General features: G+C 33.6%; 2 protein-coding genes across 2 annotated transcripts in view; one reads left to right on the top strand and one right to left on the bottom strand.

The window, feature by feature from the left end:
• The window catches only part of LOC125053098 (probable chitinase 10), a 37,672-nt gene extending 26,833 nt beyond the window's left edge, over window positions 1-10,839 (bottom strand). The window contains exons 1-14 of the mRNA XM_047654310.1: window positions 10,704-10,839; window positions 10,576-10,630; window positions 7,395-7,537; window positions 7,040-7,142; window positions 6,890-6,960; window positions 6,765-6,814; window positions 6,163-6,369; window positions 4,769-4,969; window positions 4,260-4,368; window positions 3,835-4,015; window positions 3,132-3,317; window positions 2,514-2,633; window positions 2,002-2,125; window positions 1,303-1,480 (exon numbers count right to left, since the gene is read on the bottom strand). Coding sequence (XP_047510266.1) covers window positions 1,303-1,480; window positions 2,002-2,125; window positions 2,514-2,633; window positions 3,132-3,317; window positions 3,835-4,015; window positions 4,260-4,368; window positions 4,769-4,969; window positions 6,163-6,369; window positions 6,765-6,814; window positions 6,890-6,960; window positions 7,040-7,142; window positions 7,395-7,537; window positions 10,576-10,599 — 1,697 coding nt within the window. The 5' untranslated portion in view covers window positions 10,600-10,630; window positions 10,704-10,839. The remainder of the gene's footprint in view (window positions 1-1,302; window positions 1,481-2,001; window positions 2,126-2,513; window positions 2,634-3,131; window positions 3,318-3,834; window positions 4,016-4,259; window positions 4,369-4,768; window positions 4,970-6,162; window positions 6,370-6,764; window positions 6,815-6,889; window positions 6,961-7,039; window positions 7,143-7,394; window positions 7,538-10,575; window positions 10,631-10,703) is intronic.
• Window positions 10,840-12,878: 2,039 nt separating this feature from the next.
• LOC125053174 (allantoinase-like) lies at window positions 12,879-22,031 on the top strand. The gene is made up of 10 exons (XM_047654407.1): window positions 12,879-13,089; window positions 15,162-15,313; window positions 16,225-16,339; window positions 16,644-16,790; window positions 17,526-17,583; window positions 18,080-18,173; window positions 18,749-18,962; window positions 19,672-19,801; window positions 20,636-20,841; window positions 21,881-22,031. Exons 1-10 carry the CDS (start codon window positions 12,934-12,936, stop codon window positions 22,007-22,009), a joined length of 1,401 nt encoding a protein of 466 aa, XP_047510363.1. The 5' UTR covers window positions 12,879-12,933; the 3' UTR covers window positions 22,010-22,031.
• Window positions 22,032-27,298: the final 5,267 nt, after the last annotated feature.

The following is a 27,298-nucleotide window of genomic DNA, read 5'->3' as shown; positions in this document are numbered from 1 at the left end:
GTGCTTTGGCAATTATTACAATGAATTCAATTTCGCTCGAAAATCGCATTAAAATAATTCAAATCCACTATAAAAATGGTGGTTCTGTTAAAGTTACATTTCGTAAAATTCGTGATATTTTCGGCCAGCATAATCGTCCTTCTGAGACCGCTGTTAAGAATTTGGTCGCGAAATTTGAGTCGACAGGCTCGGTACAAAATGTGCCAACACCAACACGTGTTCGACCGGGTCGTTCAACAGAAAACATCGCCGCCGTGAGCCACAGTGTTGAAGAAGATCAAAATTTGTCAATTTCACGACGTTCTCAACAATTGGGGTTATCCAAAAGCACAACATGGCGAATTTTGCGAAAGGATTTGGCTTTGAAGCCTTACAAGATTCAACTGGTGCAGGAATTAAAGCTGATCGACCATTCAAATCGCCGCAGATTCGCTCAGTTCATTCAGGAACAACCTGCTGGTTTTTCTGAAAAAATCATTTTTTCAGACGAAGCCCATTTTCATTTGTCAGGGTACGTCAACAAGCAAAATTGTCGCATTTGGGCTTCTGAAAATCCTAAAGCAATTATTGAGAAGGCTTTGCATACTCAACGTGTTACTGTGTGGTGCACTATGTGGTCTGGAGGCGTGATTGGGCCGTTTTTTTTCGAAGATGAGGCTGGAAATGCGGTAACAGTCAATGGATCACGGTATCGCGAGATGTTAACCACTAAATTTTGGCCTATTATTGATGACATGGATATCACTGAAATGTGGTTTCAACAGGACGGTGCCACATGTCACACAGCCAATGAAACGATCAATTTATTGCAAACCAAATTTCCCGAGCGCATAATTTCGCGAAATTCAGCTGTTAAGTGGCCAGCCAGATCGTGTGATTTAACACCACTGGATTATTTTTTGTGGGGCTAAAACTCAAAATCCGTGATGTCATTAACGAAATAGACCCTCCATTTTGCCAAAAAGTGATTAAAAATTTTGATGAAAGAATCAACATCTGTCAGCGTGGTCGTGGTGGACATTTGCCAGATATCATTTTTCATTCATAATTGCCAAACTTTTCTCTTTGTAATACAATAAAAATTTTATTCATTTTCCTCTAAATTCTTTGTTTTATTTTGTTTTAGAAAACAAAGTTCTTGTTGAAAAACCCTTTAGAACGAATTAATGAGAAGTGGTTTACAATTAGGATATACAAGACAATCACAGATAATGAGATCGGGTCCTGTAGGCCTTGTCCTACATACCCGGTGTGTGCACTTACACGTATTAAATATCTTTATATCAAGACATACGAACTTACCCACAGAAACCAGTTGACGGATCATAAAGCCGGTCGTCCTCACAGATCATTCTATAACTGATGCCACCGGTACAGAAATGGAAGTGTGCGCACGATTCCTCATCTGATGCTAAGTAAGGGCTGATCGCTTCACAAGATCCTACTTTAAGCGATGATTGATCGGTGTGTGTTGATTCGCCTGTCAAGTATTATTTAATTAATTAATTAATTTCAACAATATATTATATATATATTATACGCCTTATTCATAAAATGATAAATGTCTGCTAGTATATTTAATTAAGTTTATTACTAGCCACCTTCTTTGCACAAATAGACACACATATTTCATTTATAGTCTTGAAAAATGTGTAGCCTTTTTTTTACCAGTGGCGCTACAACCATTTTAGGTCTGGGCTTAGATTTCCTTAGGCGACCGCCGCTGTGAAAACCGCTGTAAGAGTTCGAAAAGTGAGTTACAGAATCGCAAGGCTGTTTCATGATGATTTGTTTTTCTACCAGGCAAGCAGGTGATCAGCCTCCTGTGCCACTTACTACACTACTCAGGGATATAAAGCATCCTAATTGTGAAAGAAATCGTTAGTTACTCGCAAATCTTTGTTCTTTATACAATTGTGTTTTTTGACAAATAATATAAAAATACGTTGTCAAACTCATATCTGTATATTATATATGTGTTGTGTGTTAATGAAATATTACCATTAAGTGTTATAGAAATAGCGCTCAGCAATGGGAAAGGAGCGCCGCAGAGTCCTCTAAAGTCATCCATGTCAACAGCCCACGCTGCTGCTCCAGCAAGACCAGCTTCCGTTATGAAATTCATCTAGAATGTTATCATAGTTATTGCTGCTTCATTCATACTCTTTGAAAAATTATTCTATATAATGTTGTTCCCTAATTTCTAAGTGATGTAATATTCTAAGTTATTTTGTTTATGATGTAATGTATCAGAATAAAGTTTTTGTCAAATTAATTAGGAAATAATTATTTTATTAATATATCAAAATGTTGTATAGAATACCCGATGTAATATTTTGTTCCTGGGTTGAGCTTTAAATTTCGTTAAAAAAATTAAAAGTGAAACAATACGTAGAGTAATTAAAAAATACACATTAAAACGTAGAAACATTATACAAAAATTTTAAGTTTGCTAAATTAAAATGTTTGTATGAAATATTTCAGCTTAGTAAGTTTAGTATTTCAGCAGATACCTTCTCCATAATAGTATTCGGTGTGTCAAAGCTGATCCATTGGTTGTCAAAGACGGCGAACGCGTTTCCATCTTCATCGACGCCACTGGAGCCTTTGCCATCACGTTCAGTCATACATATCTACGACAACAAGATGTTATCTTTGTTACCCATATTTATATAGGGTAGACAAATTTTGCCATTGATATTAGTATAGGAAAAGTAAAAATAATTTACTAACACATTCACGTCTTATTCCCGTAGGGGATAGGCACAGGCCACAGATCTCCATTTCCTACGGTCCTGACATAACTCTCACGCTTCATCCACTTTCAAGACAATCACCATACTCGTCGATTATGGGATATTTTTACTTGTCCCTTCCCTAGTACCTCCTGGATTAGGTCCAGGTCTGTATGACAAGACCTACCTCGCCCGATCTCATCATCCACGGGTGTTTTGTATATACTACTCGTAAGCCAAAAGCCGAAGAAAAAATCAATGCTTAGAAGGATCGGTTGAAGAGGTTTGCCGGTATATTAATAATGTGGTATTAGTCGGATGTCAGATTTTGGAAGACTTGAAAGACCCTAAACCAGATCGTACGCTTATCTTCTAGGTACTTAAACTATGTTCTACCTCGAAGTACGCAAGCGTTCCTTTTGTTTGTGTGTATATTCCCTCGTCTCCCCAGTCACTCACAGCTGCGCCAGGAGCTGGTAAGGTAGAGGCTGCCAACGTGTAACTGCGTCCGAAAAGTGGTACACCCAAGACCAGCTTCTCTGCTGCCATACCATGACGCAAAATGTATTTCACCATAAATTCCTGCAGGAATTAAAAATCTTATCTACTTTACCTTGTGTACGCACCCGCTAATTCATATTATGTCTCTTTTTATCAAAGCGTAAACACAATTTGATAGATAGAGAAAAGAGTACTACTCTTATAACTATTCAATGATAAGATTGATTTAGCTATGAATAAACGGGTAAGTTTATTACTTTAAAGTTCTGAGGCAAGATATATGTATAAAAAGCAGTGATCCAACAACCTTTTTAAGGTTTTTAATAGCTTCAGATTTCTGTAACTATTTCGTCATCACTTCTCATTTTAAAAGAGAAGTGATTCTGTGCCTGACACACGCCGCCAGTTTCCTTAGGACCTTTCCTTCATCGTACCGTAGATACTGTAGACAGTAAGTCTATCGGTGCACAACCAGGGTTCGAACGTGAGAAAGATCTCACGTTAGGTAACCTAAGATAGGTCGTATCAGGGATCTAGCCACGACGCCGTAAAAATATTATGGCGTTAACATTTTATGTAATTGGTTTTTTTTTCTTACCACGTTGTCATATCGTTGGTCCCTAGCAGTCGCTCCAGGGTCCCTGTGAAGGGCACTGTGCTGCACAGCCCTTGTGGGAGGTTCATCTTTTTTCCCATGAGTCATATCCCACGCCTGAAGAATCGTGTAATCCGTCGCACCGCTCACTGCGCTAAGATCGTAGCCATCTTCTATTTGATACCTGTCAAAGAATTTGAGTTTCAGTTTGTAAATAACACTTCTCCGTGGCTTAGGAGGTCCTAATTTCGATTATAGGGGAAACTAAATTTATTTCGGATTGAAAGGCGTGCATTGCTTCAAAATCTATCAACGAAAGAGATTCAGAAATATATAGGAGCATTGTAATTCTGTTATTCTGTTTAATTATTTGTAGGTTAACAAAAAAAGTAATACAAGTAAATAAAGGTACGATTATTATTAGTTACCTAAATGGTGGTAATACGGTTGAGAGCAACAATCCATAAGACGAAAACTTCTCACGCAACTCATATAACAAAGTTGTCAATAGATCTTTCTCTTTATCATCTTTATCACCTGAAATGTAAAAAAAATGTAATCATACCAAACAGTATATCACAAATACACTTATTTTATACATATTAATATTCTGTACGTGTGTTTATAATTAAACTCATCCTCAAACCCGATTTTGATGATTTTTTGTGTTTAAGTGGATTCGATTCAAATTTACAATAACATTTTTGTTATTTAAGACGTGCGTACACGACAACGTATCGGGTCCGTTAGTAAAGATATAAAGATTGAAAAGAAACTGAAGAAAAGTCTTTATATTACACTTAGCTAACACAAATGAACAAGTCGGATTCTATATAAATTAATTTCAGTCCCATTCGAGACTTCATGATCTGCTCAAGATGCATTTATAATAGGATATCAAATTGTCAAAACGGACAAAGAAATCTTGATACTTTACCTGAATATACCCAATGTAAGTCAAGACCATCAAAATCGTGTTCTCGCAAAAAGTTGACTGCACTATCAATGAATGAGTTACGACGGTATGGCATTTGGACCATTTCGCTGAAGAGTCTTCCTGTTCCTTCTCCTCCTACACTGACGAGCACTCGGAGACCAGGGATACGCTTTTTCAATCCAGTAGCTATTCTATAACCTCCTATAAGTATAATTAAAAAGACAGCAAATTAAACATTTGTTTCTTTGTACAGTATATTTACATATATTATGGATTAATTCACCTTCCTAGAAGTTTTGGGTCACCGCCGTGTAATGCTTGCAAGGAGATGGTGATTAAATTTTTAAACGCAAGGTTCCTTAATTATAGCCTGTATTTAGACCATAAGTTTGACAACAGTTATAAATAAATAACTTATTATTATGACATTATGTTAATGTTCTTATTACATGACATTATGAAAATTAATATGACATTTGCATGCCTATTTTTACATGGCTAATTGTGGGGATTTTTATAATTAATCAATCTATATGATATTTTTCTTGCAAATTAAAGATTTATTTATTTATTATTTATTTAAATTGTATGTTTCATTAGTATTGTAACTTGTTGAAGTCGCCTACGAAATTCTAAAAATAGACCATGTTTTATTATACTTCTAAATATTGATTATATTTCTTTAATCTTTTGATTTATACTAAAAATAGAGAATATATAATGAATCGTAAAAGCAGTTATAAATATCTAAAGTTAAAATCATACATTTTTATATAATAATATGTATATTAAAATAGCATAATATTTGTAAATTTCACCCATCGCTTTCACTTTGACCTGACACATTCTAGGTCATGATCAGTTAGTACCTTGCATTGTAATTACTTATTAGTTGATATAGTCACGACACTATATTAATGCAAAATTGATACACAGAGGAAAGTTTAATAATTTTCTACATATATATATGTATTAGAAGGTTCGGTAAATAATTTAAAATAAGTTAATTATACTAAGAACAAAGCACAAAATAATATTTTTATTCATACATAGTAAAATGTCCGATTTGTACTGCAAAATTACGAAGAAGAATAATTTGGACACTATTATTTATAAAAGTACAAAGTTTACATAAAAACCTGGTCAAATTAATTCTCTAAAGATTTTTCTTAATGTTAAAAGCTGTAATTTACTTATATTACTCATTCCATCATTGCGTCTAAAATTAAGACAATTTAATTTATCAAATAAGTTTGGCGCCAAAACTGAGCTTTACTGCGCAGTGCACACGCGTAAAAGCGGGCAAGACCACAGCTGATATATTCTAGCAATAGCAATAATTGATGGACTCTTTTTGCATCGCGCGATTTATGAGTACAATTGAACAAACTTACCCTTAATAATATCATAATCTTCATTTGCCGACATAACGTTGTATGTATGTGGGTGTAGAACAGCAAAAGCGTAGTGCAAATGTGTACATGACTTAGGTACAAGCCCGGCTGTGAATGCCAAGGGCGGCGCCCTATATGCAGCCCAAGACTCCAAGTAGCAAACGATCATACGCCGGTGATTTGACCCGCTCACAGTTTGTTGCATCTCTGAAATTATTTACTCAGCTCAGAAGTGTACCTATTGTTATATAGCACGTTAAAAGTCAAATGTAAAGATGAAAATGGCCGCCATTTGCCTCCATGACTTTGTGGTTAAAATCAATATATAACCACGGTTCGCGCCTGGCAAAATAATTATTGTAGGCTCTACCTGCGAGGCTATAAAAACCATAAAACTGACGCGACAATGTACCTAATGATGTTGTAAAAAAGGAGAAAAAAATGGTTTGAATTATTTTCTGTAATATGTGGTACAGACAATCGGTATTGTGAAAACAAAATGTCTTTATCTCTATGTAAGGGATTTTTGAAAATAGCGGGAGTACGTCTCATCTTTTACAACTAATTACGAGATTCGTTCTGTAATCCATCTTGTAACCTACCTTGAAGATTGGCGTTTCCCAAATGCAACCTTTCATCCGTACGAGAGACACTGTGACAAGAGAAAAATCATTTTAGTATTATTTTCGTATTTAAATAATACATAAATATATTTTTATTCGCTCACTTGTTTAAATGACTTGCGGCTCCGTAATATTTTCTGAAGTCTTCGACGTCTTTCAAGGACATATGAGATTTCTGCAAAGATTAAATCGCAGTTTTTAATTATAGTAAGCAATCTTAATTTATTTTTAAGTCACAATATCTATTGACTTACCCCTACTAATTTGATAAGCGACTCCTGGTCCAACACTGGTATTGGTAACTTCTCTACAGCATCTCGTAACGGTAGACGGCCATCACTATCATCCGGGAGGTTTCTAATTAAAAAAAAATTTAATTAAAAATTACCATAATAGATATGATTTCCATACTATCTCAATAATAGCAAGTATTTTTATCAAATCCTATGCAGTTTAAATATTAAACAAGTTCTATATATGAAATTAAGATTAATAGACATTTAACACTTTGTACTTTTTTAAAAATGGGTTGGATAATTTCACCAAATCTGTAAATACGTGCGCATAAATTTTTTAGTTTACCACTATTAAAATAATAATAAAGATTACCTCAACGGGACACTCTCCACTGAAGCCCTAATAGGGGTCGCAATTGGTTCATGTTCGGGGACACCTTCCACAGCTTTTCTGTCGAATGCATTCTCGTCTCTATACTGTGGTGAGGCTGCTGCACTTGCCCACAGCAGTATACACTAAAACATACATATAATGTAGCAGATTTTATAGCGTCTTTATCACGGATTATCAATATAACCCTCTCTTAAAAATATTGAAAGACTGATTCAATAATTTTCCCAAGTCGAAAGGAAGTAATCTTAGTGAGAATATGACGTGTTTCATTTTTTATATTTAAACTATTATAATGCGTTCTGTCTGATTTACAGCTTGCGTCATGAAAATGTAAGACTACCAAATATCAAACCCTTATGATACGTAGTTAATTTTCTTCAATTCTTTTCTTTTTATTTATGAAACACAATAAAGCAATAACAAACTTGCTGATGGAAGACCAATTATTTCTGTAATTAACCTGTCTTATATTATTTATTGAATCGTACTATGTCCAAGCCTACAAAACCTGTATAATCATCGTTCGTATTTTAAATAGACCTGTACCTTATTTTTTGACAAACAAAGCTCGAGACTGTTGACCTTTAAAACAGAATTAATACATAACAATGTGTCAAATAATACCTATTACTCAGCCAAGAATGCTAAGACCTTTATTCAGATCTTTAAAAGATCCGTTAGTCGATTAATGAGCAAAAAATCGTGTGTTATAAGTGTCGCGTGAAAAAAAAACCAATTATACTGTATGAGCTATTGTTGACGCCAAAACATACACCATCTAGAACTTAAAACGTGGGTGTTGCCAGTCATTGACCTTATAGATTTAGTATGCTTCTATAACTTTGCGTAATTTACATAACTTGACAGAAAAACCAAGATCAACACTTGAGACCTGTTCATCTTATTTTCAAAGTCTCCAAGAAAAGGCATTGACCGAGAGATTTGTTGAAACAAACACGATATTGAGTAAACCTATGATAATAAATTACAATTTTCATTTGTTATTCCATCGCCAAATTTATTGGACAGGACCTTTAACATCAAGTAAGTAGTTTTTAATATATAGTTTTTTGTTTTTATTCTAACATAAATATCTTGTATTTTATCTGTATTAATGGAATATTTTAGTCTTATAAGTTATGTAAGGCTTACTAAAATTTGTATAAAACTTATTAATACACATAGTAATAGGGCTTCAGAAAAGAACATGGATAGCTCACTAATTAGCAAAAATTAAGTAGAGTTTCTATTTTTAATGAGAAATGATTTAAAGAATGAACAAAACTTAGTTATATTCATAATAAGGATATAAAACAATTGGAGGTTCTTTTTTAATATAATAATAATAATAAAAATGAAGCCTCATTTATTCCTTGAAAAAGTATAGGCCTCCTCCAATTGGCTACATCTCATCGTTTTTAATATATAATTATATAAATCATAAAAAAATTTAACGAAATAATTCATTTTCATACGGTGATTCTCTATCAAGTTCTATCTATAACTATATAAAAACAAGTTCGCGGACTAATAAATAAAACCTGTAGATAAAGCAACTTTTGTCTCAAGATTGATCTAATAAATTTCTGTTAAAAATCAGGTACATTGACTCGGAAAATAACAAAATTTGCATACAAGCAACCCGGGCAGGTAGGCCGGGGTCATCGTCACCACATCACGACCACCAAGAAACCTATTTGACATTTTAGCCTGCGATTAGGACACGGGTTTTTATTATCGTGTTTGAATGTCAAGGGCCATAAATAACGATAAACTAAGGGTAAGGGTAACTAATTTAGGTAATGTCTACAACTCCGACATTTTTATTCAAACGCTACCTAAACATGTACCAAATATACTCCAACGTCGATATTATTGTTATGGCAATACAGAATTAGCAGTCTTAATTTTATATCTATGTTTTCATAGGCTTATTTTGTTTGTATATAGGTATTGATAAATTTAGCTAAAATCAGAGATTATTATCAATATTCGTCCTGTTTGTTTCAGTGGTAGTAGTATGAAGAACGCAATTAGAATAACAAGTCCTAGATTTTACTATAGAGTCCCATTCTTATGATTTGTTTTTGTTTTTTTTTGAATTTTCGCCGGTAAAGAACTAGATCGTGAGAATAATAGGAAATTTTTAATTTAACTAAACTAACGTATTTGTAGTCTTATGAGCATTCATTGTCGTCCTCATAAGATCGTGGGTTGAATACCGTCTTATTAATTGAATGATTTTAGAGGTTGCATATAAAAGAAGGCTGAATATTAGCCATGCATTTAATCAAATTATTTTCATACCACTAATAAGTATAATCAATATTTAATAATCATAATAAAGAGGTTTTGATTCATGGCGCAAAGATTTCAGCCTGGTAAAGTAGGATAAAGCATGAAAATACTTGCAATGGAAATAAACGGTGTTATTTCTACGCAAATGAAGATGCGGACGATATAAGAAGACAAAGGAATGCGGCTCACATATGAATATTAATTGTATGACCGATTTATTTAAAAAATGCTTGCGATTTCCTGATCGGAAAATGAATGAACATAGATATATATGATATGCCGGCTCTTTCTCATTACCAAAACTTATTAAGACGCCGCCTATTTATTAAAATACTGAGTTTTCATTTTTCTATAAGAAATATATCGTGAAATAATGAATATTTATATACTTTATTTCACATTAAAACTGCTTTTGATCTACTCTGGCTTTTCTTTTACTACAAATAAAAACGCATTTTCGCATAAACTATCATATTATAATAAATAATCAATAAAAAATATTATTTTAATTTAAAACAAACAATTATTTTTTTGTGTTATGTATTAGACTAGTTTATTATAAGGCGCATCTGTGTTTGTTTGTAACTCATAACTCACACTTATACACTAAAGCTTTTAACGGATATCAAGTAAAATTTGTGCAAAGATAGATGGCACAAAAAATTGCCTTTTCTTGTACATATTTATATAAAATATATTTTCTATATATAATATATATAGAAAAGTATCTCGTAGAAAATAAAACATCCTGGTTCGTATTATAAAAAAATCACAAATAACAAAAAAGGTGCTAAACGAGTCTAAATGTCGCACATTTAATGAAAATCCCCAGTATGTAAATAAATATGTAAAAATTACTCACCAATTTAAATAAATTAAACCCCATTTCGGGGGTCTGCACCCCTCGCGAGATAAACCTGAAAATAATTGTGTTTAAAACTCGAATTTGATTTTAAAAAGTTCACCATAAATTTAATTAATATATCTTACCAAAAAAGTTTTTAAAAGATAAGGGTTGATTTCTCCAAAAGTCTGGCTTTATCTGCGCCTGCGCCGGCGTCGCGTGAGTTTTGCGACTGAGCTGACAACGCGCGAGTAGCCCAATGTTAATACCTCGGTGTCATCGAGCTTCTCATCTCGCACCTGTATAATATATATGTGTATTAAAATTTGGAACTTGCTAATACGCTAATTTTACTCTTATCTTTTAAAGATGTATCATCATTTTAAATAATTCTAAAGGCATCATACAGTCCTTCAACGAAGTATTGAGAATAAATAATAATTATTTATCATCCTTTATTTATGTTTCATCAAATCGAAATAGGTCAAAGTTAAGAGAAAACACATAATTTATTAAACTTTTAATTGTTTTGACATTTACATTTTTATGGAGTTCTAAATCATGGCCTAATTCGACGTATTAATTTTAAACAAAGGTTACATAATAACGTTTTTATGATCTTCGATGCAATAAATAATTATTTATTGGGCTGATTCGCTTACAGTTTTACTGCAGTCTCTTAATGCATTTTATACTGTATATAAACAATTTGTTAAACAAGAAATATCCATTCAAATCAATTAGCATTATAAACTTACACATTTTAACATTTATTAAAATTAGAAATCGCGAAGTTTTTCAAGGACACTTTAAAACCACTGAGAACACTGCACAGGATTATTAAATTTGATTATTTAAAATATAATTATTAATGTGTATTTATCAAGTAGCCTTATAACACTGAGGAACAGTTTCGTATAGCCGCTACCACTAGCCCGGTACTGTAGGATGGTACGTGGTGACGTGAGCCGCTGGTCGTCTTAATTACTATTCATGTAACGTTTCTTCCTTTCTTCCCGCCAATGTCACACATTGTTTCTCGGTACATAGCTGCCGCATCGAATAACAGTAAACTAAGTGGACCCTGAAATTGCCAATGCCCTTGTTTTGCTCATATTTAAACCAAAACCGACCCAGTCTACGTAAGGAAGTTTTCTGTGCATGTATTTAAGATTTAAATTAAGTATATTGATGCATCTACAAGGTCTTTTGAAGGATACGACTTAAGTCGCAGGCATTTGAGGACCAGTTCTGGTTTTAAGTGCAAAACTTGCGGCCCGTCCTTTGGCATGCATTTGTATTAAAACAGCAACCATTATTAACTATAATTAGAATGTAGTACGGATGTACTCCAATGTATTAGTAGAAACAGGTTCATCGAACTAAAAAAAACAGTGTCTCTCCTTTTGTTTATATTTTAAAATGAACCGGTCGGTGTTTACTTAAAACTAGGTGAGGTGAGTACGGCGCATATTTGCAATGTCCGCCAAGGGTGTTGGGTCCATCCCGTACAAGTTCAAGGCAAAACTTTGCCATTTATTCGACGATTCGTCAACTTTGGTATAAAAGACTCCTGGTCTATTACTATTTATAAAATAAACTAATTCAATAGAGCTGGGTATGCACTTGGTATGTAGTTAATATCAAAACCACATTACATTTGATTCACGCATTTATTACTATAATAATTTAATAAGTCAAAAAAAAAACCTTAAAAAAATAGTATAGTAACTAAAATATATTATTAAATTAAAGGGCCTCCCCTTTAGGCAAGGTTCCGAAGATACTGGCAGCGTTCCCCTTTTGAATAGCTAGACTAATTCTTTGTCCGAGGTAGCTGCCAGCTCTTCGGTCTCCTGTGATGTCGACTAATCTTTTTGCTATTTTCTTAATAAGCCTTATAGCGCTAGGACCCCAAGGACCAAGTCTCTCGACACTGAATGGGACAAAATCATAATCGGAGCCTAGTCCACTGTATTTGCCAGCTTAGATATTTCAGCTGCGGCAAGCCGCACCAGCTCCGTTGTTGCTTCCATGTAGATGGGAAGGGACCAGCGTGTCTGAACAGCTTGCATCCCATACCAGCACCCGCCCTATCTTCCACGGAATCAAACTCATACCGTCCGGTCTCTTGCAATACCAGTCGGCTCAAGTAGCCTTGGCATGTTGACGGTGGCAACGGACAAAATAAACCATTTTGCCCTTTGATATAGTTGATAGTTTTATGATTAAACCAAATGACGAGCTGCAATAGAAATTACGTTTATAATTACTATGTCAGCGTAATAACAAGCTATAATTAGTTCAATGAAGTTAGCGATTCTCTTATCATTTGTTCCTAGCCGTTGAACTGTGAGGTTCAGTGCGCGTGCAGTGATGGCAGCTATAAAACAATTGTTTTTAAGTAAATTTGTCGTAACAGAGGACAAAATTATCAATGGCGGAGTATTAGTTGCAGACGGACGTATTGAAAAGATATTGAGTCGAGATGAAGCCGAAAAATTGAGTATAGAATACGGGGACAAACTCAAAGTAAGATTTTGTTATAGTACTTAAACTAATTCGGGACATTTTAAAGGTGTAATTTTTAGTGCGCAATTAACACTTGCTCGAAGGCTGAAGGAAAACAGTGTGAGAAAATCGGCATGTCTGACATTCAAAAATGAACTATTTGTTTAAAGAAAAATAATCAATGGAACAATATGTGATTATAAAGTTCAAAGCCAATCGATAAATGTCTCCATTCAATATTTGCAATGTACATGCACATTCTACTTCACATTATATTTTTTTTATGATAAATTTGTTAGGTAATATACTAAAATCATACTGACAATAACGTTGAATTTAATAATGAGCTTGATAAGCATAGATTTATTATGAAAAATCTCTTATCTAAAACAAATGTTTATCACTTGGCAAAATATAAATATGATAACATTGTATCTTATTGACTCTCGACGTTCGATAGTATGGTCTCATTATTTGTTTAAAAATAATTATTCTATTAAGCATAATAATTTTCAGCGTTGTCAGAATGTCTAAAGGCCAAAATACTCTGACTACAAGTCAAGCCAAATTCGATTATGCCGTCTATATTTGACGAAGAAAAACCCATGCATGATATTTGGTTCATTAGCTAATATATTTAACGATAAGATAAAGTTACATACAAATCTGGTTACCATTCTTCCATGAAAACAACAAATATATATGATAGTTTATAGAAATCGACATTAATTAAGATCAATTATGCCGCCCAACAGCTTAATAATAAACTTGGCTCCCATTTCACATTAATTTCTTTATAAGATCCGTATTTATTTGAATGCATCTTGTGTATATAAATCAACCCAGTAAATTTATATACACAAGGTGGTTAAGGCTTTTATAAAAACTTGTACCTTTTAAATCTTGCCTTGTTTTTCGAAAACCTGTTTGCTAATATGATATGAATACTTAGTTGGCTGCAACATTAATCATAATAATGACATTATAATGTTTCTACCTAGTTAAGTTATCTTAAAAATCATATGACAATTAACAATTATGTTTGCTATTATTAGAACGCCATATTTATGTTTTTATTAACTTCTTTAGCACCTTTCTAATATCAAAAAGGTGCTATCCTTGATCTTAAGAAGTTTTTTAGCCATAAAGTTTTTATGAGTGTTCCTAAAACATGTCGACTGCACATTTTTCAACGTCAAATGTTAATAGATGCGTTTACGGATTCATATTAATCCTACATAAGCGATAAACAATTTGGATATTAAATTGTTAAACGAGGCATTTCCTCATTTTAATTGCAACGATGGATTAATATTTTTAATCTATAAGAGTAGGTATAGCCTTGATATATCATGGATATATAAGTTGCTGTTTCTTTATAATTTAAATCGGAATTTTCCAGAGGGGAGTCTTTATGGCAGTTTTAATGATATGTTTAAAATCAAGTATATACTTGGTTGTGTGATGATCTGCGTCGACCAAATCCAAGAAATTAGGCCGGGACTCCACCAAAGCGGAGACGAGACGAGCAAAGAGGAGATGTTTTTCAAACAACCAATAAGAATTGTGTTATTGTCACAATATCTCCTCTCTGCTCAGCTTCAATGGAGATCGCTGTGCGGAGATGTTTAATTTGTGCCATACAAATTAAACATCGGTGGAGTCCCCCGAGCTGTAAAACATCTCTTCTCGCACAGCACACCGCACAAATCTCCGCTTTGGTGGAGTCCCCTAAATGGCCGGCAACTCACCCACTAATATGGTTGCCATGGGACGACGACTGCGCTTTTTGGGCGTCCCGTTGGCTCGTTTTCCCCGATATGCTATAAAAAAATTCTACCTAAGACCTAGTCTAGGTTGTGGCATATGGAAAGCATTAAACACTAAGCGTAAGCAAGGCGTACAAAGGTTTAACAATAACTAATAAAATTATAGCCGAAGAAATGAAGAAATACGATTATTTTTGTAAGACTGCGCTATGTATTGCATATTTATAAATTGTCTAAGTTTAATGTCCTTTTTTAAGGGAAACGATACATCAACACAAAATGGAATTGTGGTTTTTGTGTTAATTTGCTCATTGGTTTTTTTAGGTGATAGATGGAGGAGATCTGGCGATGATACCAGGTGTGGTGGATTCCCATGTTCACATAAACGAGCCTGGACGGACCGCGTGGGAGGGGTTTCGGACAGCAACCAACGCGGCGGCAGCGGGTGGCATCACGACTATAGTTGACATGCCCTTGTTTGTTTTTTATTATTTAAATGTCAAATCTGACACATTATAATCTATTTAATGACCTATATATTTAAAACATATAAGTATTAATTACCTTAACATAGTCACACTACTATACGATACATATGGTATGATTCTGTCTGGTCCTGGTTTCGACTCCCTGGGAAACGATAATTGCCTTGAGTTGTCCTGGTTATCATTTTGCCAATGGACAGCCATTAGCATTATAGTAGTATTATAACTTATTAAGTATTAACATAAAAAAACAATTACAAAACAACATTTATTGCGGGTCGCGTAATTAATAAGACTTATCGTAATATACACAAGATGCTTTGTTTGCATTTGCGTACTATTGGGACTTTACACAGTTTTCTGTCGCAAAGCCCTTATTTAATTTTAAATCCTGATATTTATTTAAATAACACTATAATAAATCCTTTTGTGCTTAACGCTGAATAACATTTGGCAAGGAAATTTTCTAATGGGCCAAGTTATCAAAGTATGCATCGCACAAAATACTTTATGCTGGCGAGAGGCCATTCAAATAACAGTTAATATTCTTGGCTCTATAAACGATGCCATTTACACTATAAATCATGCAGCTATTTTTACTTTTTATACTTAAAAAAATTAATTGTTCTTGGAAACATTTTCTGTAATTTACAACATGAGTTTCAACTTTGTGCCTCGCACCGCCACAGCTGCCCATCGAAGTATTTCTAAACCAACTTACTTAGGGCCCTTTTAATGAGCGTAATAATTTTTAAAAGGCCGGTAACGCACTCGTGTGTCGAAGCGAAAATCGATGGAGAGATATCCTAAGTAATAACTTAGCATCGAGTGAGCCGTTTGTCACCTGTTTAACAAAAAGTAATAAGAACATTCTTAAAATGTATGTTTAAATTTTTTTACAGAAATTCAATCCCACCAACAACAACTTTGGAAAATCTCAAAGTTAAAGCATCATCAGCTAAGGGGAATGTATTTGTCGACGTAGGTTTTTGGGGTGGTGTAATTGTAGGAAATCAGGTGAGAATTTAGTTAAAACACATTAAAGATTTTGTATAATTTCACAATGGCATGTGAAAAAGTATTTTATGTTATTATTCTTTTTCGAGTCTTAATAAAAAATTCAATCCGTTGGCTTAAACCCGTTTGTCTATCAAAAGTTACGCAATAGCCACAAATATTTTGTTGTTTTGTAAAACAAATAAATAATGTCACTTTATTGCGTCGTGATGCATCGTACAATAATACTTGGCCTTGGTAGATTTGTTTCTCTCTTCTGTCTGTTTTCCAGTCGGCAAAACAAAAACAATAATAATCATTGCAGGATTCTCTTCAAGACCTCGTGAAAGCAGGCGTAGTTGGGTTCAAATGTTTTCTATGCCCAAGTGGCGTAGATGAGTTTCCGAATGTCGGGGTTGAAGATCTCAAATTGGCGTTCAAGGCTCTAGAAGGTACAGGATCAGTCTTGGCGGTATGTTCACTTCTTTATAATATATTTTACAAGGTGATTGGGTTACTCAGTTAATACACGATTCTTCTGTTTAGTTTTTAAAAGTTAAACTTAAAAATTGTGGTTATTCAAGAAATAACAGTAAAGTAACTATAATTTTGGTAAATTTGTATATTTTTGCTTAAGATACGAGACAAATATTTCTAAGTCGCCTAATTAAAAAATACAAAACGTGGAGGCATTCCTGCTTTGAATAGTATGTTGTGTTAAAACTATAGTTTTCATATAAATATGTGTTGTAAACGTACCAGCGCGAAACTACCGTTGTGTGTGCTTGCATAATATATACAAACATACAACGGTACCTATTCATTGTTGTTAACTATATCCTTACTGTGCCTTTAAGCCACTTGTTATTTTAGTAAACAAGTTAAATAACATTTATAAAATACCACTGGCGCTATAACCTTTTAGACCAGGTGTTCAGGTTTCTGTACCTATTTCGTGATCATTTGTTTTTTTCTAATAGACAAGTATTTAGCCGTCTGTCACACGCCTACTTTTTGAGTCTAAGGCAAGCCGGTTTCCTCAGAATATTTTCCTTCACCACCGAGCGTTAAATACACACATAGACTAAAGTCCCTGGTGCATAGCCGGGGTTCGAACCTAAGTGATGAGAGTTGCATGCTGAAGCCACTACGCTAACACTGTTCTGTTGCAAATTATATATACATTTAAAGCATACGAAACTTTCAGTTCCATGCTGAGTTAGAGGATGACGATACTCCGTGTGAAGCAAAAAAGCCAGCTCAAGGTATACAATCATACAATCTGTTCCTTCAAAAAATATTGACACACTTTATAAACTTAATTAATTTGTTGCGGATTTCAAAATCGTTTGAAATATCACTTATGGTACGAATATGACAAACTAAGATTTATGAAATAATAAAATTATATTAAAAATCAAAGTACAAATACAAATTCAATTCTTTGATTTTTTACCCAGAACTGAACCCAACGGTCATAGTGACTAGACGCTATTTTGACATCCCTTTGTATTGTGTAGTACGTGACTTTTGAAAATTAAAATTCAATTACTAAAATTTTTCATTTATGGTAAATTCTGGTCACGGCATAATATATAATCACTATTTATTAAAAATAAAATTAAGTAATTGTGAGCGCGTTTACGTCCTATAAACGTTTTTTATCCGATAGTCTTGTAACATACAGTTATATAACATCCTACATATTATTATATTATGTTTATTTATGGTTATTATGACTATTTTATTGTAATATTTCAGATCCAGAAGACTATAATACATATTTAGAGTCGCGACCACCTAAAATGGAGCTGAACGCAATAACATTGATCAAAAAATTTGTAATGACCTCTGAGTGAGTTAATTTTTTTGTATTTTTACATGTGAAATTACTCTAAGTATCTTTGATAAATACCTGGATGATGACTTTGACAAAATAAAGTGCTTCAAAAAGCAAAAGCTTCCGAAATTAAAGTTCTATCAAGTTGAATTTGATACTTAGTTTTAACATATGATAATCGACCAAATTTTTTTATTGAAACTATACTGCTTATATTTGTACAGAGCAATCTACTAGACCTACCTACGATTATACCTTATGTACCGTGTTTATGTGTGATCAGTACCTTATACAATGATACAACCAGAACTTTCTGTATCTGTTTCATGATCATTTGTCAATCTAATAGGCAAGTAGGTGATCAGCCTCCGTTGCCTGACACACGCTGTCGCCTTTTTCATCTAAGGCAATCCGGTTTCCTCACGATGTTTTCCTTCACCGTTCGAGCGAATGTCAATGGGGACATAGAAAGTCCATTGGTGCACAGCCGGGGATCGAACCTGCGACATCAGGGAAGAGAATCGCACGCTGAAGCGACTAGGCCAACTAGGCTCACAGAAACTTTGTATTATATTCACATGATTATTTAGCGTTCGCGTTCACATAGTGCATGTATCATCAGCATCTGTGATACCATTATTGGTAGAAGCAAGACAAGCCAGACTGTCCAAAGGCAACGAAGCTTGGCGTGGTGGAGTTACCGCTGAGACATGCCACCATTATCTCTCTTTGAGCGCTGAAGAAATCCCCAAAGGGCATAGTGAATATAAATGTGCCCCACCTATTCGGGAAAAGGATAATAAGGTAGTGTATTGCTAATATTAACATTAAATAACAAATGGGGAGGTATCTATTTATTTATAGAATTATATTTTATTTATCTTATTTTCTAGGAGGTATCTATTTATTATATTTATCTTTATTTAATTATATTATATCCTATAGTTACCAAATTTCATGGAATTACAAATTATGACAAAATGCATAAACATCAAAACCGTAATGTTAATAGTGAAGCTTCACAGTTTATTAAAAGGGTTGCAAGGTTTATATATATAAATATTATATATGTAGTTCCATCAAGGAAGAATTTATATCAAACATAATTTAGTAACACTCAGTCATAAGAGCAGTTTTGGCCTTGTGGCTTCAGCGTGCGACTCTCATACCGGAGGTCGTAGGTTCGATCCCCGGCTGTGCACCAATGGACTTTCTTTCTATGTGCGCATTTATCATCTGCTCGAACGGTGAAGGAAAACATCGTGAGGAAACCGACATGTCTTAGACCCAAAAAGTCGACGGCGTGTGTCAGGCAGGCACTGGATGTTGATCAGTGATCACCAACATGCCTATTAGATTTAAAAATGATCATGAAACAGATTCAGAAATCTGAGGCCAAGACCTACAGAGGTTGTAGCGCCACTAATTTTTTTTTCTCAGTCATAAGATTATTCCGTTTTATGAATTTAATTTGTAAATAATACAGTGAATGTTCTCTATACGTTTGAAACAGGAAAAGCTGTGGCGCCATTTATTGAAGGATGAATTAGACATGGTTGTATCTGATCATTCACCTTGTACGCCTGAACTGAAATGTAAAAACAATCTAGAGGCCTGGGGTGGAATATCCTCCGTACAATTTGGTACGTATTAAACGATCACGCCTTTTGCTTTACTCAGTGCAATAACATTTGCCGACATAAGATTGATATCTGCTATGAATTATTTTCTACGTGGTCGCAACTTTGCCTGCGTAGAACTTAGAAGCCTATGCATTTTTGGAGTCGCCAAAGTGTCTGTTACTATAGAAAAGGATGTACCAAGTGACTGAAAAGTTTTACTTATTTGATGATTTCGTAAAAAGTTGCGTTATTATGGTACACTTGGACCTAGATCGCAAAACTGCGGTAAAAAATATTGGTCGAAGCACTAGTGTTTCACATTTTCTTATACGGCGCTGAGACTAAAGGAGGAGGATAGATTCCCTTGAAATGTGGTATTGAAGGCTGCATTTAGGATCCTTGGACAGCGTAAAAGAACGAATTTGTCCATTCTCAGACGATTATAAGCGACTACCCGTATTTCTTCAGTTACCAAAGGATTCCGAGCTTCTTTGGACGTATAGGCCGCAAAGGTAACTTTGTGGTGATGATCTGATAACATTGGTGGACTTGCTGGACCGACCAAATTAAGGTCCTAACATGCCTTGGGCGCATACGCTATGGCTTTCTGAAGACAGGCGGGAATGGAGGATGATATGCAACACCAAAAGTTTACTGTCGCTATAGAAGAAACTGCATTTTCGTTTACTAGTTTAGGACTGTAACCGACCAAAAAGATATCGAAATGAATTTATTGTTTTTAGTAAAAATAATTTATATCCTTACGCTTTTCTACTCTTTATTATTATCCTTTAGACTAAAGGAAATTCTATAAATACTCTCTTAAAACATTATAACATTGTCTTTGTACTGTAGGTTTATCATTATTCTGGACGCAAGCACATGCCCGGGGATTGGACTTGAGAGCTATATCCAAGTACTTATGTAGCGGACCAGCCCATCTCTGCGGGCTGGAAAAACGAAAAGGCGCTTTGAAACCTGGATTTGACGCTGACATTGTGTTCTTCGACCCTAACAAAGTTTTTGTTGTTACTTCCGACATTATAAGGCACAAAAATAAGGTATAATTGTAAAACCTATTAATGTTTTTCCAGGATTTTTTTTTATTCAGATTTGTTTCTGAAGGACTTTGCTAGTAGGATAGGTAGGCCAAATTTGTAATTGAACTCGAACCAATTTCGACTAGAACCCATCCAGCTTTACGATTAGCAAAGACGCGTAGACAGCGCAGCGCAGATGAATCTTGGCTGGAAGAAGTGAATTCAAAATTGTGGAATTTCGAACAGGTAGTTTCTCGATTTGTACACAAAAGGCATAACACATACGCCGTGAGCTAATTACGTTTAAAAAACTATTTTCTTTTAAAAATAATTTTATTTTTAATAATAACCTTAAGCTCTCGGAACATATAAATATCCTCTATAATTTAAGCACCGCCAGCGCGCGCGTTAATAATATATTTAATATTTGAGAATCGTTTCATATAAAAAGACTAATATGAAAATATGATGAAAAGGTAATATCACAAATTATGTTTCTACAATCTTTTTATGATATCTAGATAGATATTAAATTATTCGTCTTTACTGAAGGTACGAAACCGGAATACCCAAATCTTAAACTTTATACTGTAAAGAAACAAAATAAGATACATAATTTAATCTACTCAAATTTGAAGCCATATTATAAAAGGCGTCTGCATCTCAGTGGGGCAAATATTATTTTGGATGTATTTCCTGGATACTTTTTACAAGCATATTTTTGATTTACGCGAGTTTCACAAAACTTTCTAAAAAGTTTTTAAGCTAATTTTATAAAGGTAATAAGTAGATAGTGTCACAATATCACCTTAATGTTGTTTTATTTTCTTGTGTAATATTGATAAGAATTGAAACAAGTTTCATCGCACATAATATCCGACACGTTATTATAAATTTTGTATTGTCGATTTTTGTAATCTTAAAAATTTAGAATGAGTCCTTTTATAGAGTGAGATCTTACATGAGAAATGCACAATAGAAAAGTGTATCGAAGTACAATAATGAGTTTATAAATGTTAAAATACTTAGTCGAAGATAATGACACCGTACATTTTTTCAGCTTACACCCTACATTGGAAAGAAATTAAGAGGAGCCGTGAAGAAAACCTTCCTGCGAGGTGAACTTATATTTACCGATGGTGACACTACTGGGGAGCCAAAAGGAAAATTGTTATTACGGGACTTATAAATAAATGTTTTAAAATTGTTAATCGAGGTTTTATTATTGTCGTAGGTAAACTCCCTTGAAGGAGACTGGTTTTGGCTTGGTAAAGATCTTGTCGGATTTTGAATTTTTTTCTACAGAAGGGCATTTAAACTCCATTAAATTAAACACCATCAAATGTTGAAAATTAATTCGACCTTGTATTTACTTCGCTCAACCGAGTTAAGATAATTTACGAAATATATGTATTTGATACGGCTAATGACTTAGTAATTCTTAATTACCTAACATAATTGTGCAGAATTTTTTTTAACACACTAACTAAAACATTAATCAATGCAATATATTATTTGCAAAAAATCCTTTGTAAACGCTGTAACTAATGTTCTATTAGCAAGAAGTACTAGTTATATTAAATACATGATATTAATTAAACCTCCTAACAAGACTGCTATGGTTACATTAATACAAACCACAGCGGTTTTCTAATGTAACATATTGTAATTGTTCTATATTATTTTGTAAAATAAAGAAAAAAAAAAAAAAAATTGCATTTTGTCAACCGATTAAATTGTCCGATTATTGATATTTAAAGATTTGGACGTACTGCATTTAGCTACGAAATTTAATTCCTAATTTGTTTTCAATTTATTTAGGGCAAATTAGTTTTCTAAATAGTCAATTTGTTTATGGAAGTATGAAGTGAAATACTTTTTTAACTTCTGATTGGGCGATAAGTTTATAAAATTATTTACTGCTTTGCGCCGGTTGGAAGTATCCAAAGATAGTATCAGTCAGTGTTTGGGCTGCGCGTCCCAATTTTGTGATATCAGCAGTACTATGGTTGTTGAAAGAACTACATCTAAATTGGGTAAAAACGTCAATATTACTACTATTGCCGTCTCTATTGCAAGTTACAATGTCTTCTTATGGTGCCTTTCATCACTAAGTTGCTATTATGCTGATAATCTTCCTCAGTCTTACCTAATACCCGTCCACTCCCTAACGTGACGCTGCGATGATTATTTCCTTTGTAAAGCACGCATTTTCTCCTGGATCTGACATATCTTAAGGAGTTGGTAACGGTCTCTGAATAAATTGAGTAAGTAAAGTTTTCCTACAGGCTTGAGCCAAGGACTTCGATAAATTTTCTTTGATTGAAAATTAATAAAAAATGTTAACCGCCTAACCAAACTGCATCACCATTTTTAATGTTCTAATGTTATAACTACAACTACTTTATTTAAGTGTATTGAACTCTTTTTAAAAGAGATATATCGCACGAGAAAAATAATGTATATAATTTGTACGAAACCAGTCAAACTTACGTCAACGATTATATGATTTTGGTTCAAATGCAAATTTTCCAAGCATAAATTCTAAGCAATTATTTGATATGATAATCTTTTATTGTGGCTCAGGTTATAAAGATACTCGACTTAATTCCTAAACAAATAAATGCATTAATACGTGTTTATAACACTGCAAATTTTTCTGTGACCTCCCTTTGCGTGCCGCTTCAGTAATTGTTTCGATTTTACTACCCTATTCTTTTTAAATTATGAGTTAAGAAATGATCAGTACTTCTCTTATAGGCTACAATTCCTAAGTCATCTTTTAAAATACGCGACATGGTTCCAGGTGCTATTTTCATCTCCCGAGATAAAATCTTTTGCTTTAGGAAATTATTTCTTCGAATTCTTTCCCTTAGTGCTTTGACCACCTTTTTCGTACAAACACTACGTGGACGGCCAGATCTTTATCTGACGAACAGAGGAGATCTCATTGTACCTATTAATAGCCCAGTAAACAAACATTTTACTAATACGAAGCGTATGAAGAGTTTTAAAAATTGCATTTGGCTTCATAGCTCATACCTACTTTGTGTAATGCAATCACAGCGATTCGGTTCTCTTTATCACCCTACTCCATTTTAATATCGCAAAATATTGTACAATGTTTTGGCGCCAAAATAAGAAAACTCAATGAACAATCATTTAAAAATGACAGATTCCAAATTCAAATGTAAATTTTGTTAATTTTCAATTGTAACAGTATTTATGGCCATTCTAAGTATCTAAGAAGAAAAACAATCTAATATATAAAATTCTCGTGTCACAGTTTTCGTTGCCATACTCCTCCGAAACAGCTTGACCGATTTTGATGAAATTTTGTGTGCATATTGGGTATGTCTGAGAATCGGACAACATCTATTTTTTATCCCCCTAAATGTTAGGGGTAGTCCACCCCTAAATTTTTTTTTTATTTTTTAGATGTTTTTATTTTTTTTTATTTTTTTATGATACAGCATTAAAAAATACATACAACCACAATTTTATTTTTTTTATTTTTTATTTTATTATAAATGATATACATGGCAAAACGACGTTTGCCCGGTCAGCTAGTTATATTATAAAATTAAGTTGTATGCCTCTAAAAAAGCGATAAATAAAAAGTCTACTACTAGTCTAGTATTAATTTATTATGTTTTTACGTAATATATGTAAAACCATGCTACAATGCCGCGCCTGCGAAAGTGCGTGACTGAAAACTAGTTAAATTAGAATTCTATGACTGAGTCATTTAATTCTGATTTAGAAACGCTCTTGTTTTTAGAATTGATAATTTTTCCCCTCATCTGTTGCATGAAAAGTATACTACGACATTCGTTCCGAAACGCCAAGTGCTTCTTTTTTTTATAACTGGGGGCAGACGAGCAGGAAGCTCACATCATCTACACTAATATTATAAAGAGGAAAACTTTGTTTGTTTGATTGTAATGAATAGGTTCATAAACTACTGGACCGATTTTAAAAATTCTTTCACCATTCGAAAGCTACATTATCCACGAGTAATATAGGCTATATTTAATTTTGAACAAAAATACTGTTCCGTAAGATATTAGGGTTTTTCGGACACAAGGTGTAAAAAATCAACCAAAAAGGTTACTTATTTTGCGTACCCTGCCTAATCTATTAAAGATAGAACCATAAAATGTTCTAAGTAATTGTAGATCTTATAAATATCTACAAAAAACACACTATACCTATCTATATCGAGTGAGGCACAATAACCATCTACTATATAAAAATAAGTCGGGTTTTCCTTCCTGACGCTATAACTCCAGAACGCACGAACCGATTTCCACGGTTTTTCATTCGTTGGAAAGGTCTCGGGCTCCGTGAGGTTTATAGCAATATAAGAAAATTCAGGAAAAATTTCAACAGAAAAGCGGGATCACCAAACGAAATGTTACATAAAACGAAGCCATCTGGTGGCGAAACGGAGTTCGCCGAGTTTGCTAGTATTATATAAAAATGAAACCCGTTTTCCGTTGTCACGACATAACATGAAAACGGCTTGACCGATTTGTCTGATTTTTGTTTATAATATACCTTGAAGTACGAGGATGGTTCTTACGGAGAAAAATTAAGAAAAATTGAGTGAAAAAGTCTAAAAACAACACTTTTCTATATTCCTATACAAAATATTCGTAATAATACTTAAAAGTCAATTTGAACTTTAATACCATAGCATAAAGTTCAAGTGTTAGTGGAGGGGTTCCGGGAAGGTAAATTTTTATTTTTTGACATAATGTATGTGTTGTCTTATCAACTTTCTTTTTGAAGTTGTACTTCTTTAGGCGCGTTATGAAAAATTGATGAGAGTGAAATTTTACGATTGCGCGCGCACCTATGACACAAAATTGGCAGTGTGATATAGCGTGCGCGAGCGAGATGGGAATAAGACAAACTACAAGTAAAAAGAAATAGAATATGCGTGAAGCTAACTTCACGCATATTCTAGCTTAGCAGCTTAACAAGAATTTTGAATGACCATGACAATTGACATCTGACAATGACATTTACCTTTTAAACAAATATAGGAGTTTTAATTATTGTTTAAAATTAATAATTATATACCTAGTTATTTTCATTATACAAAATATTTGTGAAATAATATAAAATATTTGTGAAAAAACTGTGCTAACCTTCCTGAGTGCTTCAATACAATTGAGGTTAACTATCCGTATGTATTATCGAGTATTATTGTTGATTAAAACTGAAACATGAACCATTATTCATTGCTTTTGTTTATTGCGTTTGTTACAGCAACTTGTTAGAAATATTCTACGGCCCTATATATCAATAATTGAGAACAAAGATTTAAGCACGAATACTAATAAGGAGAAAATGAAGGCTTGGAGCGATATAACAGAGAAGTAAACATTTTAATAAGTACCTGCATCTCAAAAAAATGACCACATTATTTAATCAAAACATCAGATTTAATCTAGCAAATATAAGGACAAGAGACAAAAAACAATTGATGAATCAGTGGAAGTGCACTAAATTGAATACAAAAAAAGAGTTGTCATCTTATCGCCGTGAAACATCAAAAACTGGAGGTGGAACAAAGCCACCATCACCTTCTCGAGACACAATGGTTTGAAGTAGATTTCAATGAATTTGATTGTGATGGTGTCGAGGTAGGAATGTTAATTATAAATATGATGTATGGTGATGTTCAAGGTTCAACCTTTCAAGCATAGGCATATGCTTACAACATTACTTTATTCCCCTACAGGGTAGTTAGAGATATTGTAATACCTCAAAACATCCATGTTGCACTTGTAGTACCGAAACTCTGTCCTGCCAGAAGTGAGCCCATTCCCACTTATAATGGACAGTGGGTATAATACACCTTAATACCTGAGTGCGAACCACTCACCATGATACTTAAATTAATAGATGTTATTTATATATTTCAGGTTATTACAAATAAAATCATTTTGGAAACAATTGATATCCCAAAAGCAAATAAAGCCAACAATGACAAGGTAATAAATCAGTTTTGACATAACTTGAATACTAAAAAAGCCAAACAAAGGTGTGCACAACAGTGACAACATAACTTAACAATTTCATTATTTTGTAGGATTAAAGAAAGGTTAAAGAAAATCATGTCGAACTGAACAACAAGAATCCCCAAACAACTCCAAAGAAACCTACAAGGAAGACACCGGTATTATATTTAAATTATCTCTATCTCTAAATAGAATAAAAGAAAGTTGCTATCCAGGTCTGTAGCATGTGCTACAAATTATATTATTAACACATTTATATAATTATATTAATATAAATGTGTTAAAAAATTTATAATATGAATTATAAAAAATTTTAAGTTTTGCATGGACAGAGCTTAAATTAATATTCTCTTATTTGTTGCAGAAAGCAAGTAGTTTTAGAGAAGCCTCGTAGATGCACAACCAAGTAATGATTAATTTAAAATTACAAACCGAAATTCTGATGA

Source organism: Pieris napi, chromosome 10 (genome assembly GCF_905475465.1).
Source record: "Pieris napi chromosome 10, ilPieNapi1.2, whole genome shotgun sequence".
NCBI lineage: Eukaryota > Metazoa > Arthropoda > Insecta > Lepidoptera > Pieridae > Pieris > Pieris napi.
Note: the sequence above shows the minus strand (reverse complement) of the source record. Positions and strands in the feature narration are given on the sequence as shown.

Bases quoted from the DNA above. Each gene is read 5' to 3' on its own strand.
- LOC125053174 (XM_047654407.1), top strand. From the start codon at position 12,934: ATGGCAGCTATAAAACAATTGTTTTTAAGTAAATTTGTCGTAACAGAG. The intron at 16,340-16,643 runs GTGAGAATTTAG...TAATCATTGCAG, and splicing joins GTGTAATTGTAGGAAATCAG to GATTCTCTTCAAGACCTCGT. The intron at 16,791-17,525 runs GTATGTTCACTT...CGAAACTTTCAG, and splicing joins GTACAGGATCAGTCTTGGCG to TTCCATGCTGAGTTAGAGGA.